The 23,814-nt window shown below is 42.3% G+C and overlaps 1 protein-coding gene across 1 annotated transcript in view; it reads right to left on the bottom strand.

Annotated features, from left to right (window-relative positions):
• ZMYND10 (zinc finger MYND-type containing 10) overlaps positions 1–23,814 on the bottom strand; it is a 1,873,846-nt gene that overhangs the window by 1,258,206 nt on the left and 591,826 nt on the right. Inside the window, exon 5 of the mRNA XM_044078166.1 lies at positions 20,357–20,509. Coding sequence (XP_043934101.1) covers positions 20,357–20,509 — 153 coding nt within the window. The remainder of the gene's footprint in view (positions 1–20,356; positions 20,510–23,814) is intronic.

The raw sequence follows: 23,814 nt of genomic DNA, 5'->3' as shown, positions 1-23,814 counted from the left end.
TCTTTGTCTGCAAACGGCAATGGCCAGAGCCAGGCATTTTGTGAAAACTCTGGGAGCAGTAGATAAGCCAAAGGGAAGTGCAGAGAAGTGAAAGTGCTGAGATCCTGCCCTGAAGCGAAGATATTTTCTGTATGATTCCCTGACACGAATGTGGAGGTAGACCTCTTTTAAATCCAGGGTGGCTAGCCAAGTGTCCTTGGAGAGCATGGGTAGCAGCTGTTGGAGGGTGAGCATTTTGAATTTTGGGATCACCAGGAAGGTGTTTAGAATGGATAGATAAAGGATGGGGCACCAGGTGCCCTCTTTTTTGGGCACCAGAAAAAGTCTGGAGTAGAAGCCTTGGCCTATCTGTTCTGCATGAACGTGCTCTACTGCCCTCACAGAGAGCAGGGACTGGATTTACTTTTGAGCCTTTGCCCACTGATTTGGTGGTAGATCTAGGAACCCTATTGGTCCTTGGTAATGGTGGCTCAGGTGCTTGAGTGAAAGGTGAATTTTTATCCTAGGGGTAGGTGAAGGTGAGCAGAGGGGAGGGGTCGGGAGGAGGTGAGTCATTGTGAGTTCTTATCATAAGGGGGTGGCTTAGAACTCCCTGGTTTTGAAATGGAGATAGTCCACTGCTTAGATCTTTGCATTCCTTGGGGCTGCTCTCTGGGGGGGGTCTGTTTCCATGGGTCCTACGCAGGGCCTGTTTACTCAGAGTAGGAAAGAACCAGTGCTTTGAGGGAAAATGCCTGCTGAATCTAGGGGGCTGGACTTGTAAGAAATCTTTAACTGTTTGAATAGATTTTGCTTTTTCTTCCATCTTTTTTTAAGACCTCTTCTGCCTTAGCAACAAATAAGTTATCTTTGTGTAAGGGTGCATCCAACAGTTTAGATCTGACATGGTCTGGCTGGGGTTGTTCCATAAGCCATGCATGTCTTCTAATGACAGATCAGCGACTACTGCCCTGCAAGAAGTTTCTAGGGCATCAAAACCACAATGCAAGGTGTGCTTAGTTACTTGACTTGTACAATGCATTAAGTCTTGTAAATCTTTAGATTCTGCCCAAGCAGGAAAGGAGAACATTTTTTGTTTAAGGAGTTCCAAGGTATGTTGCTGATATTTAAGCATATGGAACTGACAATTTAGTGCCCTGATAGGAAGAGTAGCTGAGCTGTAAACTTTTTTACTCCATCTGTCCAATGCTCGTGAATCTCTGTCTGAGGGGGTGGAATTCATAGCAGAGGTTGCTTTAATGACCTCAGTGACAGCTGTTGGATTTTTAAAAAGATATTTGTGTGAGTCAGGGACTCTGTAGTACCTGTCTAGTTTTCTGGGAGCAGGAGGTAAGGTGTCAGAAGTCAAGCTGGATTCAAGGAAAACATCATCCACCATATCTACATCATCCAGGCCTGGGGGAATGGCCAAGAGTCTGTGTTGCAGAAGATCTAGAAATTCCCAGAGTCTCTTTTTAGCTTAAGGGTAGTCCTGACTCTCCCATTGGAAATGCTCTCTTAAAGTATGCAGGGTTTCTCCAAAGGAAAAATCCTCTGGGGGAGAGGCTGAAGGAATGGATTTCCTCTACATCAGAATCCTCATAGGTGGAAAGGGGCTGCATGTCTATATAGTCAGATGCATCAGATTCATCTGACTCTTGTTCAGACAAAACTACTGGGGACAGATCTCTTTTCCTTTTTGAAGGGGTAGCTTGGCTTCCCCTGATCAGCATGATAAGGTCTTCTGCCATTTTAAGCATTTGAGAGTGAGGCAAGGTAGCAGGTGCCTGAGAGTGGGTATTCGGTTTCTTGGGTGTGGTTTAAACTCTGGACCCAAGGAACTCGGTTGTTTTCGAAAGAACAGTAGTCGCGAAAGAAGACATCGCTTGTGTCGAGGTTCAGAGGTGCAAAGGACTTCCTTGGAAGCTGGTGCCTGCACAGCAGCTCTGGACCCATCCAAGGTGGAGATGACTGCAGGATCCTTAGATGAAGAAGAGTTTTGTGGCATACTGGACTCTGAAAGGGTCTCAGTAGCAGCCTGCAAAACAACTGAAGCAGGCATCAGGGGCTGCAAAAGCCCCTCGCTGAGTACCAGAGGACTGATGACTAGCTTAACGGAAGTGTCGTCAGAAGGTTTGGACCTGTACGGTCTGTCTCTGTCTTTATCTTTACTTTTTTTTTGGAAGATCTGCTGTCGGATGGCTTACAGACACCATATTGGAATTTGAGGACTGTAAATGAAAATATCTGGCTACAATAAGGGCCCGGCGATGGATAGTCCTGGCGTTAAACAAAGCACAGAAGCAACAACAGGGGACGTCATGGTCTGGGCCTAGGCTCGGTGTGGTATTTGCTTTCCACAGGTGAGACAATTATTAACTTTTTCTGACACTGGTTAGTGCAAGAAAAAAGGATCCCCAACAGGGTACTTAGCTTTTGAAGACTTCAACTTCAATTCGGAAACTCGGGTAGCAGCTGACCGATAGTCATGAGAACTGCTTCTGCTTCGGGCTCAACAGCAAGAAAGACTGATGTAATGACGTCTGCTGACTTACTTTATACCACTGACGACCTGATGTCAGTCCTCAAGCGACAGCAACCGATGCAGAAATACTAAGTCTCTGGTATTCTGGCCGGCGGAGGACTACCCTGGCAGAGATAACCCAAATGTGATGACTGCAACAATGAAACACGAAGAACATCTGGTGTAGAGATAGGTAAAATTCCACAGCTAGACAGGCTGGGAACTGTGGAAGTGGTTAATCCCCTTGCTGCCAGTAGCTGGTCCATCAGTTTAAAATATCAGATTCCGTGAGGCTCTTGGTGGAACAGGTTGAAGAGACATATGGGACCAGGGTTTCTCTAAGAAGGGGCTTCGAGGTCGGTCTGTAAGAGGGTCTACTGATGGTGAATACTTTGCACGTAGTCTGTCTTTAAATGAGAATTACTTCAGCTCCGAAGTTGCTGGAATGGAGAAAATAGAAGGTTATGAGGTTGTTTGGTCCAAAACAGTAGTGAGTGCTGAAACTGTGAGTGCAGAGGTAGGCACCGATAGTGAGTCAGTTTCCCAGCTGGTTCTGCCAAAACTTTGGGAACCAGGGAAGTCTTAACCATTTTGATAGGTGGTGTCAATAATACTGTCAGCACTGAGCTGCTCCTCTTCTTAGATCGGTCATGCTTGGATGAAGAAGAAGAAGAAGGGGAGCTAACATCCATTTTCAATTTGGCAGAACCAGATATGGCCTAGTCTAAGCTGGATTTAATAAGGCCTTTAAGAATAAGCTTGTTTTTTCTCTTTATGAGGGCCCAGTGACTGAAGCCATGACAGATGGCACAGTCTTCTTGAAGGTGCACCAGGCCCAAAGAATAGACACATAAAGAGTGCTAGTCAGAGTTAGGTAGCTTGCAATTGCACTTCTGGCATCTCTTGAAGTCAGAAGTACCTTTAGGATTTACAGCCGCAGCAAAGGAAAGAAAACACTCACAGAAAGATGGTTGAGAAGGGAAGTTTAAAGTTTTAAAACATTTTTTCAGCATGTGTCCTGGAAAGGTCCTTGGGACTTTTTGAACCACACTTTCTCACTCCTCTGGTTCCTACAATAGGACCATTGAGGAGTAAAAAAATGTACACCCACTGCATTAAGAGATTTTCCATCTTTTTCACACCTGGACAAAGTTTCTTGAACTTTAGGCCATAAAGGGATGATCCATCAAAGGGGGAACTGACACATGAAGAATTGAATGGCTCTGCAAACTCAAATAGGTGCATCCAGGTGTGCCTCCTTATGGCTACACCCGATCCTACTGCTCTAGTTGTCCCTTCGGCTGCATGTGAAAATGAACTCTAGGGTGGCCAGCTGAGAAGCAACCTTATCTTGGACTTCGTCAGATACAACTTCTGCCAGGGCATCTGATAACTCTTTAATCATATCCCTTTGAAGTCTTGTGAAGTCTGCCATAAAGTACAAAGACCATAGTGCACACACAGGTCAATGAAGCGTAAACCTGCTTGCCAAACCTATCCATCACCCGAGACTCTCTTTTAGGAGGATGGACAGTGGAACGTGCCACTGCCAGTTCCATTTTTTGGGTGCCACTACCACCATGGCATCTACCGCCAATCCCTTTGCCCAAAACTGATGATCCTCAGGAGCAGTTAGAATTTTGTTTGATCTCTTAGAGATGGGCTCTATGGTGTCAGAAGCCTTCCACGCCTACTGTGAGATCAACTTAATAAGCTCATCAATGGGTGGAGTTACCCAAGAGGTAGATAGTTGAGCACCGAAAGCTTGCAGGTACATTAATTACTCTGGGGAAGGCTGTTGGGATGTCCAGCCACCCCACTGCTTAAGGATCTCAAGGATGTCTAAAAAGGAGACTTCTCCAGGGGTGTGTCCTTGGGGAGCCCTCTCCCTTCATCATAATCAGTGTCCTTCATGATGGATTCCTCTGGGGAATTTAGATGTTTACTCTTATACTTCCTCCACTGAGAAACCTCTTCAGTGGGATGATCTGGAGAGGTGTCAGAACAGGATAAAACCTGAGCAAGAGACTCTTGTAGCTTCGGTGCTCTGTCCTGGTGCTGGAGTTGGTAGAGGCACTGAACAAGAAGGACCACAAAACTGCAATGACAGCTGTGGAGCCGACTGAATGCCCACAGTGGACAGGGCCTTCTCCATGGCCTGGAGAACTAGTCCTCCCAAAAAGGGAAGAGACCTCGGAACCCAGAAGGATTGCCTTGGAACAGTGTTCTCCCCCCACTCTGAAAAGACAACCCCTGAAGCCAAAGCTGGGGTCAAGCTAATGAGTGCAGAAGCTCCAAGGCACAGCAATGGCTCTGAAAAAATTGGAGTGGAGTCTTGTCCCTCGGAGCCGACAGCATAACCACAACCCTGAGAGGTCTCCAGATCCAAAAAATCAGATGAACTCAGGATAGGAATCAGTGCCAGAGATGGAAATCTCACTGGAACCGAAAGTCAGCACTGTTAAGGTCGGAGCTGAGATCTCTTATGCCTCAGAGGAGGTCAGATGAGGAAGACTACTCGGAGTTGAAGAAGGAAGGGTTCTGGCAATGGAGGGGGCTAGAACCAAGGACACAGCTGAAATTCTCCTCGCCACAAGGAGCTGATCTACCAATCTTAACACACCTGATTCTGTCAGACTTTTGGTGGAAAGAATAGACTGGGTAGAAGGGGATCTTGGATGTTCCAAAAAAGGCTAGTTAACTGACCTGCAAAAGGATAAATGGAATCTGGTCCTAGGACAATCTAGAAATGAAAATTCAGAGCTTTCTATTAGTGTCATAGACATCTGTACTGTTGTAGCACTGAGACTATTGACTTCATGGGTATGTGTTGAGAACTTTGGCACCGATGAAAGAGAAAATGTTGGCACCAAGGTTGGTACTGAAGTATCCTCTAAAGTTGGTACAGGTTCCGCATTAGCAGAAGGAGCTGAAGTTTTAAGTCACTTGGTCATAAGAGACATGGGTGAAGCCAGCACCAATTGACTCCTTTTCTTGGATTTGTCAACTTTTGAAGAATAAAAAGATGAGTAATGAGAAGAAAAAAGAAGTTATGTTCTTACTATAACGTTCCATCTGTGTTGTCCAACTTCATTCCACCTTCTTTCAGCTCAAGATTCCTGAACTGAGCTCCTCTGACCTACCATAATGCCCCACTCCCCCACAGTACCTCAAATTGAGTTTGCCAACAAGAACATAGTGGCTATCAAACCATTAACTATACTACAACAATATGCAGACCAAATGTATATACATATATCATACAAGAAAAGAACATCAGGAACTCTACCAAACAAATAAAGATTCCTTGAAACTTTTACTAGGCTACCCGAAAAAATGGATGGGGGGACAGGAAGGTTAATGGAATGAAGTTGGACAACACAGATGGAATGTTATGGTAGAGACATAACTTCTTTATTGATGCTGTCCATTTCATTCCATTAACCCGTGGGACAGAACCCCCAGCTACTATAATCCAGGGTGGCCATCAAGGAAGGATATTCCAGAGTACAGCAGAACCAAAAGCACTCCTACTCCTGGATATGATGTCCAATTTGTAATGCATAATGAAAGTATGGGGATTTGACCAAATAACAGCAACACAAATGTCCTCAATAGAAACTCTAGACCAAAAGGCCTGAGACATGGCCATGGACTTTTCAGAGTTTGCACTTACTGGACCTGGTAAAGGAATACCCTTGAAATAATAAGTAAATGCAAAACAGTCTTTCAACCATCTAGCCAAAGTAACTTTGGTCACTGATTTACCTTTCTTGGCATTCAAAAAGGAGACAAACAGCTGATCACACTTCCTGAAGGGCTTGGTTCTATGGGTGTAAAAGCAAAGCTGCCTATAAACATCAAGCAGGTGTAAAGTATACTCTCCCTTGTTCTGATACTGAGGAAAAAATAATGGAAGATTGATTGACTGATTAATGCTAGTCTCTTTAGCCACCGTGGGTAACAAAGAAGGATTTGTACATAGACGCACTCTGTCTTTATGAAAAATTAACTATAGACATTTTGCAGAAACAGCCTGGAGCTCAGGCACTCTCCAGGCTGAGGTAATTGCTACTAGAGTTTTCCAAGAGAGAAATTTCAGATCCACAGTGGCTGAGGGTTTGAACGGGGGATGGACTAAGGCTTGGAGAATCATAGTAAGATCCCAGTGAGGTGTAGGGTGTTTGATTGGTGGCTGGAACAGAAAAGCGTCCCTAAGAAAAGCCTTACGCAATTCTGAAGAAGCAAGAAACAACTGAAAACCAAAGTGAAAGTTGGAAATGGCAGCAAGTTGAACTTTGACTGTAAAATAGCTAGCACCATCTGAAACCAGAAAGTCCAGTACTACTGAAACCGGGGCTGCAAATGGATCCATCTGGTTCTGTTCAGCCCAAAAAGAGAACATTTTCCATTTACTTTTGTAAATTTTTCAGGTGTAAGCTCTATGGGATGAAATCAAAATTTCCCGAACTGCAGAAGACAGGCTGAGAAATCTAGCCATCATCAGAAGTGGAGAAACCATGCAGTTACTTTCAGGCCCTGAATGTTGGGATGTGGATGCCCCAATGGATGAGAGAACAGATCTCGACTCGGATCCAACTTCATCAGGGGTAAACCAGATGAGACCAAAGAAAGGTGATCCAGGTTTGTTGAAGCCAAAAGGGAGCAATGAGGATCACCTTGCTTTACAACCTGAGAGCTTTCTGTAGGAACTTTCAAATCAATGGAAGAGGGAGAAGGTATAGAGTAGACTGGAGGGCCAAGCATGAACAGCAACATCCCTGGGGGACTGTCGCTAAGGAGAGATCAAGGTAAAATACTTGCTACATTTGTTGTTGAGAGGGGACTCGAAGAGGTTGCAGCAAGGATAACCCCATTTTTGGAAGGTTACATCTGCCATGGACTGATTCAGGGACCACTCATGAGGCATCAGTACCACTCAGCTGAGCCTGTCGGCTAGAATGCTGGACTCCCCCAGAATGTATGGTTGCTACCAGAAAGTGGATGGAAGAAATCTTCCACTGCCAGATTCTCACAGCTTCTCAATATAGGGGGTAAGACCTGGTCCCTCCCTCTTTGATGATGTACCAACCCACTGACATGTTGTCCATTTGGATTGCAAGTACCCCGAAGAAGAAAGTTCTCTAGTTCCTGCAACACTAGAAGAACCACTTTCACCTTGAGAACAATGATATGCAACTTGTTCTCCCGGGGCATAGACGTGCCTTGGACTGTCCAAGCCCAGACAATGCCCCCCCTCACCCAAACTGGAAGGTGTCCATGACCAACATGGTGACTAGGGAGGGAAGAATGAATGGGCAATCCTTGGGTGATCTCTGGGGAATGCAGTCACCAAAGAGGAGAGCCCTTGCACATGAGACAGGTTGATGGGAAGATTGAAAGGATTCCTAAGAAGAGACCACTGTACCACCAAGGTCCAATGAAGAATTTGCATGTGGAAATGTACCATTGGAAGAAGAGTTATAGTTGCTGCCATGGAGTCTAATGCTTGGAGAACTAGAGAGGCCAGTGGTTTTGAAGCAGTCAAGATCTGGCTGACGTGAGACTTTAGATTTAATACTCTGTCTGATGTGAGGTAAGCATAGGACATCCTTGTATCTAGACGTGCCTCTATGAAGTCTATGGCCTGTACTGGATCCAAGTGTGACTTCTGTAAATTGACAGTTATCCCCAGTATAGAGGTTAAGCTGAGGAAGTAATCCATGACCTGGAGGAGTAGATGCCTGGTTGGGGTAGTCAGGAGTCAATCATCCAGATATGGAAATATCTGATAACCTTGCAGCCAGAGATGAGCTGCAACTACTGCTAGATGTTTGGTGAACACCATGGGGGCTGTGGTGAGACCAAACGGAAGTGCCCAAAACTGGTAGTGATGGGCTCCCAGCCTGAAATGTAGAAAGGGCCTGGAGCATCTGTCCATTTTGATATGATAGTACACATCCTTGATGTATATAGAGCACATCCAATTGTCCATCTTCAGGAGTGGTAAGATGGATTGACTCATGACCATTCTGAACTTCGTATGCTTTTCTGACTTGTTCAGGGAAGTTAAATCTAAGATAGGTCAAAGGCCCCTGTCTTTTTGGGCACCAAAAAGAATCTGGAGTAAATGCCTGATGAGACTTAATCGGGGTTACTTCTTGGATGACTGTTTTTTGCAGTAACTTTCTTATTTCCTGGATTGTGTCCTCCCTCTGACTGGGCGGAACAATGGGGAGGCAAATTTTTTGTTTGGGAAAGTCAGAAAAAGGAATGGAGTATCCTCTGGATATGATCCTTAGCACCCATTTGTCATTTGTGTTGGCATCTTGGGCTTTTGGGTGCAAGGAGAAACATCCCCCGACTGGTTCCAGAGGACAGCAGTTGGGTAACAGTTCAGGATCACTGGAAAAGCTTGTCCAGGGCAGATTCCCATGACCATAGAGTCTATGGACCCCCTTGACCTCATAAGCAGGGTCTCCCATTCTGAACATATCTCCCTCTGCCTCAGGCTGAAAAGTCTCCCTGAGTGCCCAGGAAAGGGCCCTGTGACTTCTGAAATCACATTTTCTTACTTCCATGCTGGTTCCTGGAGAAGGTCCATTGAGAAGTATTAAAAATGGATCCTGACGGCAGACAGGACCTTACCATCTTTCTCAGTCTGGGTTAAAGTGTCACGTACCATGGGCCCAAACAAGGTACAGCCATCAAAAGGGGACATTAATAAAGGACTGTTTGAAAGGCTCTGCAAAATCTCACAGCCTCATCCAGGCATGGTGCCATATGGCAATGCAGAACCAGCAACCCTTGAGGTATCCTCCACAGCATGAGAGATAAGCCTCATGGATGCATTAGCTAAGGAGTGAAGGGTGGCCAGCCCAGAGGAAAAGGACTACTGTTCTTTGGCAGACATGGACCCTGGGACCGAGCTAGAAAGTTCCTTGACTAAGTCACTTTGTTACTGGGTAAAATGCAATAAGTAGTTCAATGCTCAAAGTGCAAAGGGAGATGAGATGTAGACCCTTTTGTCATATCTGTCCAATGCCTGGAATCCTCTATTCAGGGGGTGGACAGAGGAGCTTTCCTAAGCCAGCTCCTTTTTGGTGGCTACCACCACAACCAAGGCATCTAAAGGGATTCCTTTAGTCCAAAAGGCTTTGTCAGCTGGAGCACTTAAAATTTTGTCGGCGCATTTAGGAATCTGTTTTATTGTATCTGGCATGTCCAGGCCCTCAACACCACCAGCTCAATGAGCCGGGTCAGCTGGGGTAATACCCAGGTAGTAGATGGGCCAGCCCCAAAAGCCTCCCTCAATACCGATTCCTCCAGAGAAGAGTTTTGGGAAGATCATCCACCATTCTGGTGAAGAATTTCAAGAATGTCCCCATAAGACCTTGTCGGGTGGTGATTTGGGAGACCCTTCACCTTCCTCAAAATTGGTATCTGTAGTCAAGGATTTCATAGGGTAATCCACATGCCTCCTTTTACACTGTCTCTTCCTAAGGAACCCCTTGCGGGATGCTCTAGAGAGGTGTTGGAAGAAGCTTGGGGATTCATTAAGGGGATGGTGTGGAGGCTTTCTGGGAACTGCTGTCCATGTGATAGCTCAGAGATCTCATGCACAGTTCTACAGTGAGGCTGGGAAAGTCCTGTCAAGGTAAGTGCCTAGGAACGGAGAAAACTCTCTCCACAAACTTGAACGCAGAAGGTCTCTGAACCACCTGGAGCGGTCTCACCAAAGCTGAAGCCAATAGAGCAGACACCTCCTACTCCAAGGGGGGAGTCAATGCCAAGCTGTTAAAGGCCGGGGCTCTGAGAGGAAGAGATGGCTCCCATAACTTTGGAGTTAAGGGCAACCAGCCCAGAACCAGCCTTGACACTGTGGCTCTGAAACACACTCAGAACCAAAGCAGCCAGAGCTGAGCAAGTCAGGGAGAATGTCAGAGGCGAAGAAGAGATCTCTAATGGCTCCAAGACCCTAGCACCTAGAACTGACAACTCCAAAATGAGGGGCCAAATCAGAGAAGGAGCTACCGGTTGGAACGGGGAAAGCCTAACAGATCCGGAAACACTTGGTGCAGACAGAAGCCTCATCTGGATCTGTGTCTTGAGAAACTGCTTCATGAGCTTACCAACATCCTTAGAGTGCAAACTTTGGGAAGACCTAGATGAAGCACAGGAAGGGGGTCTGGGAGAATCTCCATGGGGGACAGGATAGAGACCTCCTAGTAGAGCTCAGAGCTGAACAAATTGTTTCCAATGGTTTAGTTTTCTTCCTGGGTGATTCTGAGGAAGACCTCGAGGGAGACATTCTGCTGGACTCCTGTGAATCTCTGGACTTCTTTGACGTGGGTTGAGCCCCTGATGTAAAAGGCATCCCCAAGATGGTGGTAAGAGGAAGTAACCCTTTTAAAATGAGTATTTCTCATACCTATCACAGCCAGGGGATGGAAAGCCCTGAAAATCTCACAGGGGGCATCCAAGTGGTGAAGCCCCAAAAAGTACACTCACTCCCCATGGACGTCAGATAATCTTCTGCCCACAGGAAGTGCATTCCTTGAAGCCTAACAGCTTCTGATCAGCCATGAGGAAAGAAGGAATAAAGAAAGTAAGAAGATTTTTATTTACCTGACGCAAACCCAAGAACTAGATAGGGAAAAAAATGGAAAAGAAGTCAAAAGAGACAGGTAAGAAAGGAAACAACAAGAAAAACACTCACCAAAAACGATGCAGAAGCTCAAGCCAAGGAACTCGATGTGAACACTAAGCGCCACAAATGAGATTTGAAGTACTGTGGGGGAACGGGGCATTATGGGTAGGTAGGAGGAGATCAAGTCAGGAGTCTCGAGCTGAAAGAAGGTGGTCAGTCAGTTCCAAGCATCAGAACCATATTCCCACAAGTTAATGGAATGAAGTGGACAACATCAGATCATTAATTTTACTTTTTTTTCTTATGACCAGAGATGGCCTATTCAAAGGCAGATTTTATCATGCCCTTCAAAATTAGCTTGTTTTTTCTTTCTATCAGGGCCTATTGACTGAAACTATGGCAGACAGAACAATCTACCTGTAAGTGCACCATGCCTAGGCAGTAAACAGAGAGGGAGTGCCCATCAGAATTGGGCAATTTTCATCCATATTTGAGGCTTTTCTTAAAACAAGAAGTCCCTTTGCTGTTATCAGCCATGATACGCACCAAGAAAAACAAGTGTACACAGACACAGACACACACGCACACACACGCACACACACGCACACACACACACACACACACACACACACACTATATATTTAGAGAATCCTAACTAATAAAAAGGTCTAAGTAAACCACACTTTTTTGGGGAAAAAAAAGAAGGGGAATCAAAGATATAGACTACCAACTATGATAGAAGAAAGTACCTGAAGGAACGGAAAAACAATACCGATAATGGTAGTTGAAGAAAAACACTGAAGTATTATAGAGAAACACAGAAAGGTATGGAGCTATTGGAAAACGGGTAGGCTATAAAGGAAAACAACAGTAATTATGAATAGCCCAGAATGATACCACAGTACAAGGATAAAATGATTGACTTCAACAATTGGCTAAGCTTCTGGTGTCATTCTACGGGGATCCAGTATCTGTCTGCCTGGGGCAACATGATCGACAGGCCACGATACTTTGCCAGAGATGGCCTGCACCTGTCACCTCTGGGATTTTGGATACTGGCTAAAGCTCTTGCTGCCCTTATAGTGCCTTTTTTAGGCAAGGCTCAAACATCAAACGCACCACCATAGTAGATACAAACAAGCAAAATCTAAGGGTAATGCTACTCAATGCTAGAAGTCTAAACCTCAAAATGCACTCACTCGAGGCATCCTTAAGATAGAAAACATCAACATCTGTGCAGTGACAGAGACCTGGTTTAAGGCTCCAGAGAGCATCCCTGCATTACCAGGCTACAATTCTTACCACACCTTTCGGCCACCTAACCTGGACCGAAACACTAAAGGAGGAGGAGTGCCCATACTCATAAAGGATAACCACACCTCCAGGCTAGTTGCTCAACATAATGCATATGAAATTATCCAAGTACAATTAACACTGGGCAAGACTGCAATTCAAGTTGTAGCTTATTACAAATTCCCCGCCATGCCCCAGTAAGCCCACTCCATGTTTCTAGATATACTGGATAATATTAAGGTAAAACCCAATACCCTAATACTAGGAGATTTCAACTACCCCACCATCAAATGGGAAAACTACTCATGTACTAACTCATTTGCTCAATGTTTTCTGGAATTCATCAATTCCAACGCCCTGGATTAGCATGTCCATACCCCCACCAGGGGCAGCAACATCCTGGAACTGGTCATTACCAATATGGTTAACAGATGCACCACGCCAGAGGTCAACTCCTTGCTGGTCAGATCCGACCACAATCTAATCACCCTACACATCCATATCCCACCCCCATTAAGGAAACCACCGTAAAAAACTTCTCCAAAGCCAACTTCATGCTTCTTCCGATAGAAGTGGCTAATTTCAAGACATCCATACAGATGGAAAATGGAGGCAAGACTGCTGAATCATATACAAATGCACTGTATAAGCACATACACAAGTGCATGGACTGTGCCATCCCCAACAGAACCAAGACACTATCCTCTAAAAAAAAGGAAACCAATCTGGTGGTCCTCTGCCATAAATAAACTCTACAGCAGAAGGAAGAGACTGTTGCAAAAATGAGTAAAATCCCATGATTGCAGGAACTCCCTGGTCAGCCTCAGTAAGAAGCTGAGATACTGCATAAAATCCTCCAAAGCTAGTTACGAAAATAAAATCACCATAGAGTCTAAAGACAACCACAAAGCCATAGAGTCTAAAGACAACCAATACCCCCTCTTATTACTTACGGAACTTACACCCTTCTTCCCTACTCTAGTCCCACCTTTTTCTTACTGCTCTTCTACCTCCTCTCCCTCTCTACCTCATATCCTCCCCTTATATATATAATATATACTGATCATATGTAAGTGACTTTTCTGTGTTTAATAGCTTGCAAAACTTTTATGTTTCAGCTTTTTTATTATCTGTGTACTTAATGAATGTGTGCTGTAGGATTTTATAATTACTACTATACTGTAGGAATTTCAAGCTACTACCAACCAGTAGCAGTGTTTGCATTGAATAGGTGTGATAGGACATTCCTGTATACCCAGAACCTATTCCTCGCACAAAGTGCATGCAAAACTTTTGATCGTGGATCTCTACTATAATATAAAGGTTTTTAATTTTCACGAATTAAACTTATCAAATTCAGAGTTGTTTTGGTCAGAGCCACTTAGTAGTGGCGTTTTACCCCCTTTTGGTGATCTCAAACAAAAAACATAATATGCACTACTGTTATACGTGTGGTACTCCAGGTGGTAGGAATGCATTAAATGCGCTTCTGTTACCACGTGATGAACTTTTAGTCTGCTTTCACTTTTATCTTTAGAACAACACACAATGCCATTAATAATTTTAAATGAAGCAGGGGTAGTCTTTACTTACAATAAAGCTTTTCCATTTAACTACAGGAATAACACATTATGCACTTTCTGTTTTGTTGTGGTTAAGAAGGGAAGGGAAGCTCAACAACAGCATAACATAAATAGCATAGCATATAATATCTTTATAGTATTATGTCGACTCCTAACACACAAAGCGGTAAGGTTAGTAAGGTTGACTTTCTTCTTTTCATCTGGATAAATCCTTGCTACCCCTGCCTTCAAGTAAGTCTACTTTAAGCACAGCTATGTCTCAATCAACCTAGCTAATTGCTAAATTAAGCGCGCACTGATTTATTTGTTTCTTCTCCTATGCTATTTATAGACTGTGACTTACTACTAAGTAATGTTTTTATGAGCCTGTTCAAAAATCATTTTTACTTGCATTAGCAACAAAGTGTACTTTTTATTCTCTACATTTGCGGCTGTTTGTTTTGTCTTGATTTAGGTTCTGTCTTCTAACTGTCTGTTCTAACAGTACCAAAAAAAGCCAAGATAGGTACCAAAACGACATCATTTTATTCCATGGCATGCTATCTTATCTTTTCTAAATCCAGTGAAATTAATTGATTGCTAAGTGAGTGATTTAAGTATTTTGTCTAACAATCTGCTTTCACCTCTCCAGCTTGCCTACCCTCCACTAGAGACTATATTAACCCAACCAAGGAAGGGACCCCATCAACCATCCAGCTGTAAACACACCTCATAAGAGTAACCCTGTCTCTCCCAAGAAAAGGAATATACTGGCTTTATAGCTAAATCATTATACTGCTTAATCTCCTTGTTTGTTAATTTTGTAGCTCTCAGCCTGATCACCCAGGGATAGTCCTTCTTATAATTTTTTAGCTTTCAAATTTGTCTTTCAGCCCTAGTCTAGCTCTGCTGTTTTAACCTGATTGCCCACTAGGTGGCACCCTTATCTATTCATAGTTCATAGTTTAGTGCTAGGGCTAGCTGCCCTTGTGAGAGCCATTTGGGCCTAGCCAGTTGTCCATTGAGACTCTCCAAACCCACTTGTGTGTGTGTAGGCAAAACCCTTGGCCATAAAAGCCACCCTCCTTTCCTTCTCCCCCCCCCCCTTTTCTTGCTTTCTTCTTTTAAAACTGATTTTAGCATTCTTACTATTGACCCTACCTATAACCTGCTCTGCTCCAATTTCCCCACCTCTTCCCTTACATACTACATATACTACTTTAATCTTTCTGTACAGATCTCACACCTACTTACCCTGCAGGCAGTATTTCACAATCAATCACACTGATTGTTCACCTCCTTGTCTCCCTCACTGTCACTACCCGCTCGTTACAAGCCCTACAGGGCTCACTCCTCTCCCCTCCCTACCCCAATTCCCCCACCCCCAGGGGGCCCACCTATTTACACTAACCACACCCCATCTTCTCTGTACCAATACAGTTTCAGCCTACCAGCTACTACTACACCACACCTATCTATTTAACATCACTATTCCACACAAAGTAGTCCCTGCTACCTGCAAGCCAAATATCATAGACTGGAGACATTCATCTAACCTGGCCCAAACAAAATTAATATGAACTGTACCAAGCAACTCTTACATAACTAATACACACATACAAAACAACCTCCAAACTCCTTTCTATAGCTTAGATTAAACCGTATTATCAAAAGGGAGGGGGCGCGTAGTCCTTTATAAAACAATCTACAAATCACCACTTCAAACATAAATCTACCTATATTTAATATTAACATTGACTGGAAGTCCTGTAGTACCCTCATCCCACCACCCATATTAATCTTTGTGGCTTCTCACAGTCATCACCCTCCTACAAAAAAAATAAAACCAACAACAAGGAAAGCACATTAGATTGATTGGACCAACTCTCCACATCTCACATACAAAGCAGGAACCCTCCCTGATGATCTGGTGACCACTCATTTTACATATATCAGAGACAACAAAACTAACATACCTAACCAAATACCCTATCACGGACAATACTATAAAAATTTTAATTTCAAATTCTTAGCCATCCTTGACCAGCATGCCCCCAGCCTTATTAGGAAAAAAAAAAAAACTGCCCTTGGCTCACCATATAGCTACCAAACAGAACATTCTCAGGCCAGTCTACTACTCCTAGCCCACAAGACTCTAGCATAGAATCAACACAAACTGCCCAATGCCTTTAATTCTTTCTTTTACAGATGCCATTCAAACACTAGCTAAAATTATATCAAGTTCCCCCCTAATCTAAACCTCACTAACACCTACCACATTCCCATCATTTCAGCTAAAACCTATTCCCTTCTCCTTCATTTGCTCTTCTAGAAAAATTAAAACCTACTACCCCTCTTTGACCATCTAATTTCCATACTAATAAACAGAACTATAACCGAAGGATATATCCCATCTATCTGAAAATCACATATCATCCCCCCCCCTTCATAGGCGGGAAACATTGACATTTCTTCAAACTATACAAATACTCTCTCCTCTAGCAAAAGCAAAAATTATGGAAGTGTGTCCATAAACTACTCACCCATCTTTATCGAAATAACCTACTAACTGCCTTGCAAACACACATTTTAGACCTAACCACAGTACCCACCACACACAGCTCACCTACCTAGACTGTATAAATTCAAACCGTAATAAGATAAATCTTTCTCTCTTCTTCTATCTCGTTTCTTTTTGATTTTTTCTAAGTTAACCACCCAGGTTAAACAAATACTTTAATTAAATCTCTTTCTCTTTCTAGCCTAACTAGTCTTAAACAATCCAACTTATCACTTAGATAACAGGCAGGCAGGCAGTAAAACATCTAAACAATCTTGTGACCTCCACCAAGCAATTTCACATGCAACCTGCATTCAATATGCAGACTCCACCACCATTATTTGCTCAAACTCCTACCCACCGACTACAGTCCCACTGACACAAAAATTTAATACAGTTGAGCAATTTAGCCAAAACCACTTCTATAATAGAACTCATTTAATCTCTAATCCCTACTCTATGCTTCCTGTTATAGCTAGAACTCATTTAATCTCTACCCTACTCTCTGTTTTCACCCATATTTACCAACAGACTTTACCTCCTATCATAGTATTTGCTAGATTGGTTCACAGGTCCCTTTTAGAACACATCATTGTAACAACCTAAAACAATTAGGATGGCTAGGTCCAAAAACCAACACATATTACACCAACCAACTATTATCCATAAGATCCTGTATTACCCCCTGTACACCTATAACAACTCAGCTGGAGATTCGTTTTCTCTAACTCTCTGTAGGCAAAACAACATACATCCTCTGAACTCCACAATCTCTCTCTATAACACTTTTAAACAGAAACTAAAACAAAACTTCTCAATTACTCATTGGCTGGCTATGCCCTTGTGTACTAACCTTTTTTAACTTTTTTATTATCTCTAATGTGTTCTTCTTCTAATATGATTATATGTTCTATACTGTCTATTCTTCTTGTCTTTCCTATAAATCTTGTAATCACTTATTCAACTATACAACTACAATTGTATAAGTAAATATCTGCTTATTTAAGTCTGCAACTATTTTGCACAATATTTTTTTTTTTTTTGTTTTTATATTTTTTATCATGTACTCATCAGCATGAACTGTAATCAAGTGTAATGACAACTGCATCAAGTCTGTATGGCTGAAACTGTTTAGAACTTTTTAACTACTGTTTTACTACTTGATATGTGACAACTTGTACTGTATGTGTTTGTGATTCTACAGCTATGTCAAGAATCTCAATGGCAACACTCAGATCTGCTCTGAGCTACAGCACAATGGCACTAGATTTACTGAACCAACTGATATTGCCAACATCCTGGCTGACAGGTTCAGTGCAACCGCCCCCCCCCCCCCATGCTCCAAAGGACCCATCTCCATACCAAAAGATTGAAAAGCCCCTGTAATCATGGATGCAAAAGTAAAGACCGCACTCTCCAAAGCCAAAAACACAGCATCCATGGGACCAGACAACATCCCAGGCTGCATTCTGCACAAATTATTGGCACCCCACATAAGTACCATGTTTCACCATTGCCTCACTTCAGGCTTTGTACCTATGGAATGGCGAACAGCGACGGTTATCCCAATCCACAAAGGGGGTGCCACCACTGACCCCAGGAACTACTGCTCCATTAGCCAAATGAGCCTGGTCTGCAAGGCCATGGAACGCATTATCCTGGGGCTTATAAACAAAGACATAAGTAACTTCCAAGCTCTGGAACCCACTCAGTTTGGGTTTGTAAAAGATAGATCATACCTTCTAAACCTGACTGACTTCTTTGAAGCAGTCACCAGAACCACAGATGAGGGTGCACATAGCTTATCTTGACCTCGCCAAGGCTTTCGACACCATTCCCTCACTCTGGTATTATAGATAAACTCACTGGACTGGGCATAAATCACTGTGTCACAAGATGGGTGGCTAACTGGCTCACTGACAGAACCTACACAGTGAAAGTAGTCGACTCCAAATCTAACTTCAGACCATTGACAAGCGGAGTACCACAGGGTTCGGTCCTGGGTCATCACCCTTTGGAAAAAACAACATGCCCATGAACTGCCACATAGGTGGGTAGCCTACTAAACACCAAAAGTGTGATAAGAGACCTTGGGACACAGGTGGTCAGTAGTCTCTCCTTTGATAATCACGTCGCCCCAGTAGTCAGAAAATCCTTCTACGTGGCACACCTCATCACAAAGGGGTTCCGTGGCACACCATCACAAAGGGGTTCTCTTCCAGAAAAAGAGAGATCATTGTTCCTCTCTACTCATCCCTCGTCAGACCCATTACAGAGTACTAAGCCCCGTTTGGCATGTACCTCTTAAGACATCTACAACAACTAGAAAAGCCACAAAAATACCTCACTAAGAGGATTATCAGCCTCAAACAGATGCCATATGCAGACCATCTAAAAACACTCCAGCTCTGCTCCGTCACATATCACCTACTCAGAGGCGACCTCTGCCTAACATACAAAGCCATGTCTAACCCAGATCTGATGGACATACTACACTTAAAGAAATCCCAATCTCTCCGGGCAACACACTCCAGGGACCCAAACCTTGTCACCACAATAAACAGAACATGCTGGAGGGATAGATTCCTGTCCCAGAGACTTCCCATGCTCTGGAACAGACTACCCATTCATGTCAAGCAAAGCTCCTCATTAGCCCTCTTTAAGAGAAATCTTGACAATTGGATGGGAAACAGGAAATTCACCTGGGGATCACTTCTGTGGCTCTGCTCGACAGGGGCACAAAAAAATAATTTTCTCGGGTGGCGAAAGCCAGAGAATCTCTTTTGGCTAGGCTTATATAGGCCCTCAGCCCAATAGCCTAGTACTTACCTATGAACCTATAAGATAAATAAATCACTTGAGAGCTGTTGGTGACGCATCTGTCACAGTAAGCTGCAAAAGAGATCTGAGGTAATTTGGAAAGGAGCATTCTGGGTAGAGCTTAAGCTCAAGAGTTTTTTGGTAATCATGGGCTGTAGTAATGGCAGAGTCAGTAAGACTGACAACATCAGAAATTATTTTACGTTATCTTTGCACTGGAGTTTTTCTCCCTGGGCCACCACTGAAAATGGGTTTCTTACCCAGTCAGACTTTCCCAGTAACCAAATGTCAAATAAAATAAAAGAAATAAATTAGATGAAACTGCCTTTGGTGATTTAACATGAATCCACTTTGTTGTATCCACTGCTCTACATGTTACCTGCCTTCTTTCTGGCAGTGTTTTTCTATCCATAACAAATGTGGTAACAGCCTGCAGCTGACACCTCACAGTTCTGCTTAAAATAACAATAATAAACACTCCCATCTGCCTTTCTTTGTATCTGCTACAGTAAATTCCTGATATATCTGTTGATTTTTCAGTATTACCACTTGTACTTAGAGAAAGGAAAATTCCTCTGCATACTCTCCCAAGTTTTACTTTTTCAAGTGCCAGCGTTTTCCAAGTCTTGCTGCAAGTAATATACTTAGTGCTGCCTGAAATGTTACCCCAACATCAAATGCTTACTGAATGAAACTAGGACTCTTTGGTGTAAAAATTTTAAAAGGCAGAAATAACAGGATCATAGGAAGTTAAGCCCAGCCAAGTGTTTAGCCAAGTCAGTATATTAATAATTGTATGCAATCTTATGCACTTTTCCTTTTGTGCATGTTTAATAAGAGAGCTCTCAGAAGGGAAAAGTACACAAAAAAGTAATCAATTGAGAGTGAAGGTATTGTACTTCTAGAACAGTCAATGATATGGAATATTTTTCACAGGAGAATAATTTCCTGTCACTGTAGCTGCTCACCTGTAAGGAAACAGCATCAGAAAGATCCTTCATCAGCATTCGGTCTTCTCTCTGTGTTTCACAATTATCACTCTGGGTTGCAAGAAACATTAATTTCCTTTGGCAGTAATCAATTAAGTCAAGAATAATTTCATCTGCTGACTCACACGCCTCCTACAGAAAAAAGAGTAGAGAAGAAAGCATACCAATTTTAAAATGCAAATTTCATTTTAATATTAAAAAAGTAGAAATAAATATCTATGTGTATATGTACATATACATACATTTTATATATATATATATATATATATATATATATATATATATATATATATATATACACACACACACACACACACACACATATATATATATATATATATATATATATATGTATATGTATGGATCTACTTCTTAGAGCCACAAAACATTGAGACCATAAAGCTGAAAACACAGAACACTGAAATTTTAGAACAATGAAACCACATAACACTGAAAATTTAAATCAATGTGTCCTATAACGTAGAATGTTGCAAAGTACACTTTAGTAATACCTCCTCCATCTCAAACATAACTAAACCTACAAAGACAGTTGTTTCAACGTTTACACAGGGGGACAAGTCCCCCTGACCCTACCCCTTGCAAATTAAATATACCAACTCTGAAATCGCACTATAGTGGAGAAAAGGTCAATTTCCCAGTCCCCACTGTATCGCAATCTCCATACGGAATGTCCAAATACTGTATCTCAAACACATACCTGTAAATAAAAACTACTCAATTATCCCGTCACTTTCCACAACACTAACATGACTTCTTTCAAACTAATAAATCCATCACTTAAAAACAACAATGCTTAATGGTTATTTGATAAACTTTACACCTGACAACATCTCTTAAACCGCAAAGCATACCATCCGCAATGTTTATTTACTACAAACTACAACTTCTTAAAGTGATACCACAAAATTAACATTTTAAACCATAAGCATTTTAACACTTTCAATGATGTACAACTCAACTTATATTTTCATTGTTCTGTGATTTCATGGTTTTAAATTTTCAGTGTTCTGTACTTTCTATGTTATGGTCTCGATGTTTTGTGGTTCTTTATTATAGTAATTCAGTATTTTGAAGTATATATACATATATCTATAGATTATATATACACACACACACACACACACACATATATATATATATATATATATATATATATATATATATATATCTGGGTTCCGTTTAGAATTTTGAAGGTGGAAACTTCAAATTTCATATGATGGAAGATTAAGAAGTTATGTACCTACCATAATGTTCCATGTTAGTTGTCCTCATCTCGCCTTCTTTCTTGCTGGTTGGGATCGGAGACGATCCTCGGCTCCGACTTGGCCATTTTCTAAAGCTCGAGAGTTATTTACTAGCTCGAGGCCTCCCTATATCCCACAATGCCTGGCGCTAGATACCCAATAAACTTTGAATTTCATATGATGGAAGATCATATGTTCAAAGTTTCAAAACTTAACAATCCTGAACGGAGATCGATATACAGAGCAGACCGGGAGATTTCCCTTGTCCTTGCTGTAGTGAGATCTCGGAATTGGTATATTTAAGTTGAGTGGGGTGTGGGGGTGCAGGGGGCCTTGCCCCCCTTTGAACACATGTTTTAGTGTGTTGGGAGGTGTTTTGGGGGGGTTCACAATTTCGAGATTCCAAGATCTCGAGATTCTGAAAAGCGAGATTTTGGGATTTCGAAATTTCGTTGTGAACCCATACACACACACACACACACACACACACACACACACACACACACACACACACACACACACACACACACACACACTACATATAAAAAGTTTACACACCCCTGTTAAAATGCCAGGTTTTTGTGATATAAAAAATGAGACCACAATAAATAATTTCAAAACTTTTCCCACCTTTAAATGTGACTTATAACATATATAATTCAAATGAAAAACAAACAAATCTGTTAGGGGAACAATATTAATAATAAAAAATATACAATAAACTGGTTGCATAAGTGTGCACACCCTTACTAATACTTCGTTGAAGCACCTTTTGATTTAATTACAGCACTCAGTCTGACTATTTTGGGTACACACCTGCCATCAATTAAAGAGACTCCGATTAACCCCAAATAAAGTTCAGCTGTCCTAGTAAGATTTTCCTGACATTTACTCAGTTGCCTGCTACAGCAAAAGCCATGGTTCACAGAGAGCTTACAAAGCATCAAAGGGATTTCATTGTTGAAAGGTATCAGTCAGGAGAAGGGTAGAAAAAATTTTCCACAGTAGTGGATATACCATAGAACACAGTGAAGACAGTCATCAAAAAGTAGAGAAAATATGGGACAACAGTGACGTTGCAAAGAACTGGACGTCCCTCCAAAATTGATAAAAAGACAAGATGAAAACTGGTCGGGGGGGGGCTGCCAAGAGTCTTACAGCAACACCGAAGGAGCTACTGGAATTTCTGGCAAGTACTGGTTGTGTATTACACGACAACAATCTCCCATATTCTTCATGTCTGGACTATGGGGTGGAACTGCAAGATGGAAGCCTTTTCTTACACAGAAAAACATCCAGGCCCAGCTAAAATTTGCAAAACGATACATCAAGTCTCCCAAAAGCATGTGGGAAAATGTGTTATGGTCTGATGAGATCAAGGTTGAACTTTTTGGCCACAATTCCAAAAGGTATGTTTGGTGCAAAAACAACACTTCGCATTACCAAAAAAATACCAACCCCATGATGAAGTATGGTGGTGACAGTATCACACTTTGGGGTTGCTTTTCTTCAGCTGGAACTGGAGCTTTAGTCAAAGTGGAAGGAATTATGAACAGTTCCAAATACCAGTCACTTTTGGCCCAAAACCTTCACGCATCTGGTAGAAAGATGAGGATGAAGAGGAATTTCACCATTCAACACAATGACTCCAAGCATACATCCAAGTCAACAAAAGAATGGCTTTACCAGAAAAGTTTTGGAATGGCCCAGCCAGAGCCCAGACCTAAATCCAATAGAAAATCTGTGGGGCGACCTGAAGAGGGCCCTCACAATCTGATAGATTTGGAGCACTTTTGCAAGGTAAAGTGGGCAAATGTTGCCAAGACAAGATGTGCCATGCTGATAAACTCTTCCCCAAAAAGACTGAATGCTGTAATTAAATCAAAAGGTGCTTCAACAAAGTGTTAGTTTAAGGGTGGGCACACTTATGCAACCAGCTTATTGTATGTTTTTTATTTAAGATTTTTCCCTAACAGATTTGTTTTTCAATTGAATTGTACAGGTTACAGGTAACATTAAAGGTGGGAAAGGTTTTGAAATGATTTATTGTGGTCTCATGTTTTTATATCACAAAAACCTGTCATTTTAACAGAGGTATGTAAACTTTTAGATCCACTGTATATATACACACACACACACATATATACATATGTATATATATGTATGTATGTA

This window comes from Protopterus annectens, chromosome 7.part0 (assembly GCF_019279795.1).
Source record: "Protopterus annectens isolate FY-2018-M chromosome 7.part0, PAN1.0, whole genome shotgun sequence".
NCBI lineage: Eukaryota > Metazoa > Chordata > Ceratodontiformes > Protopteridae > Protopterus > Protopterus annectens.
Note: the sequence above shows the minus strand (reverse complement) of the source record. Positions and strands in the feature narration are given on the sequence as shown.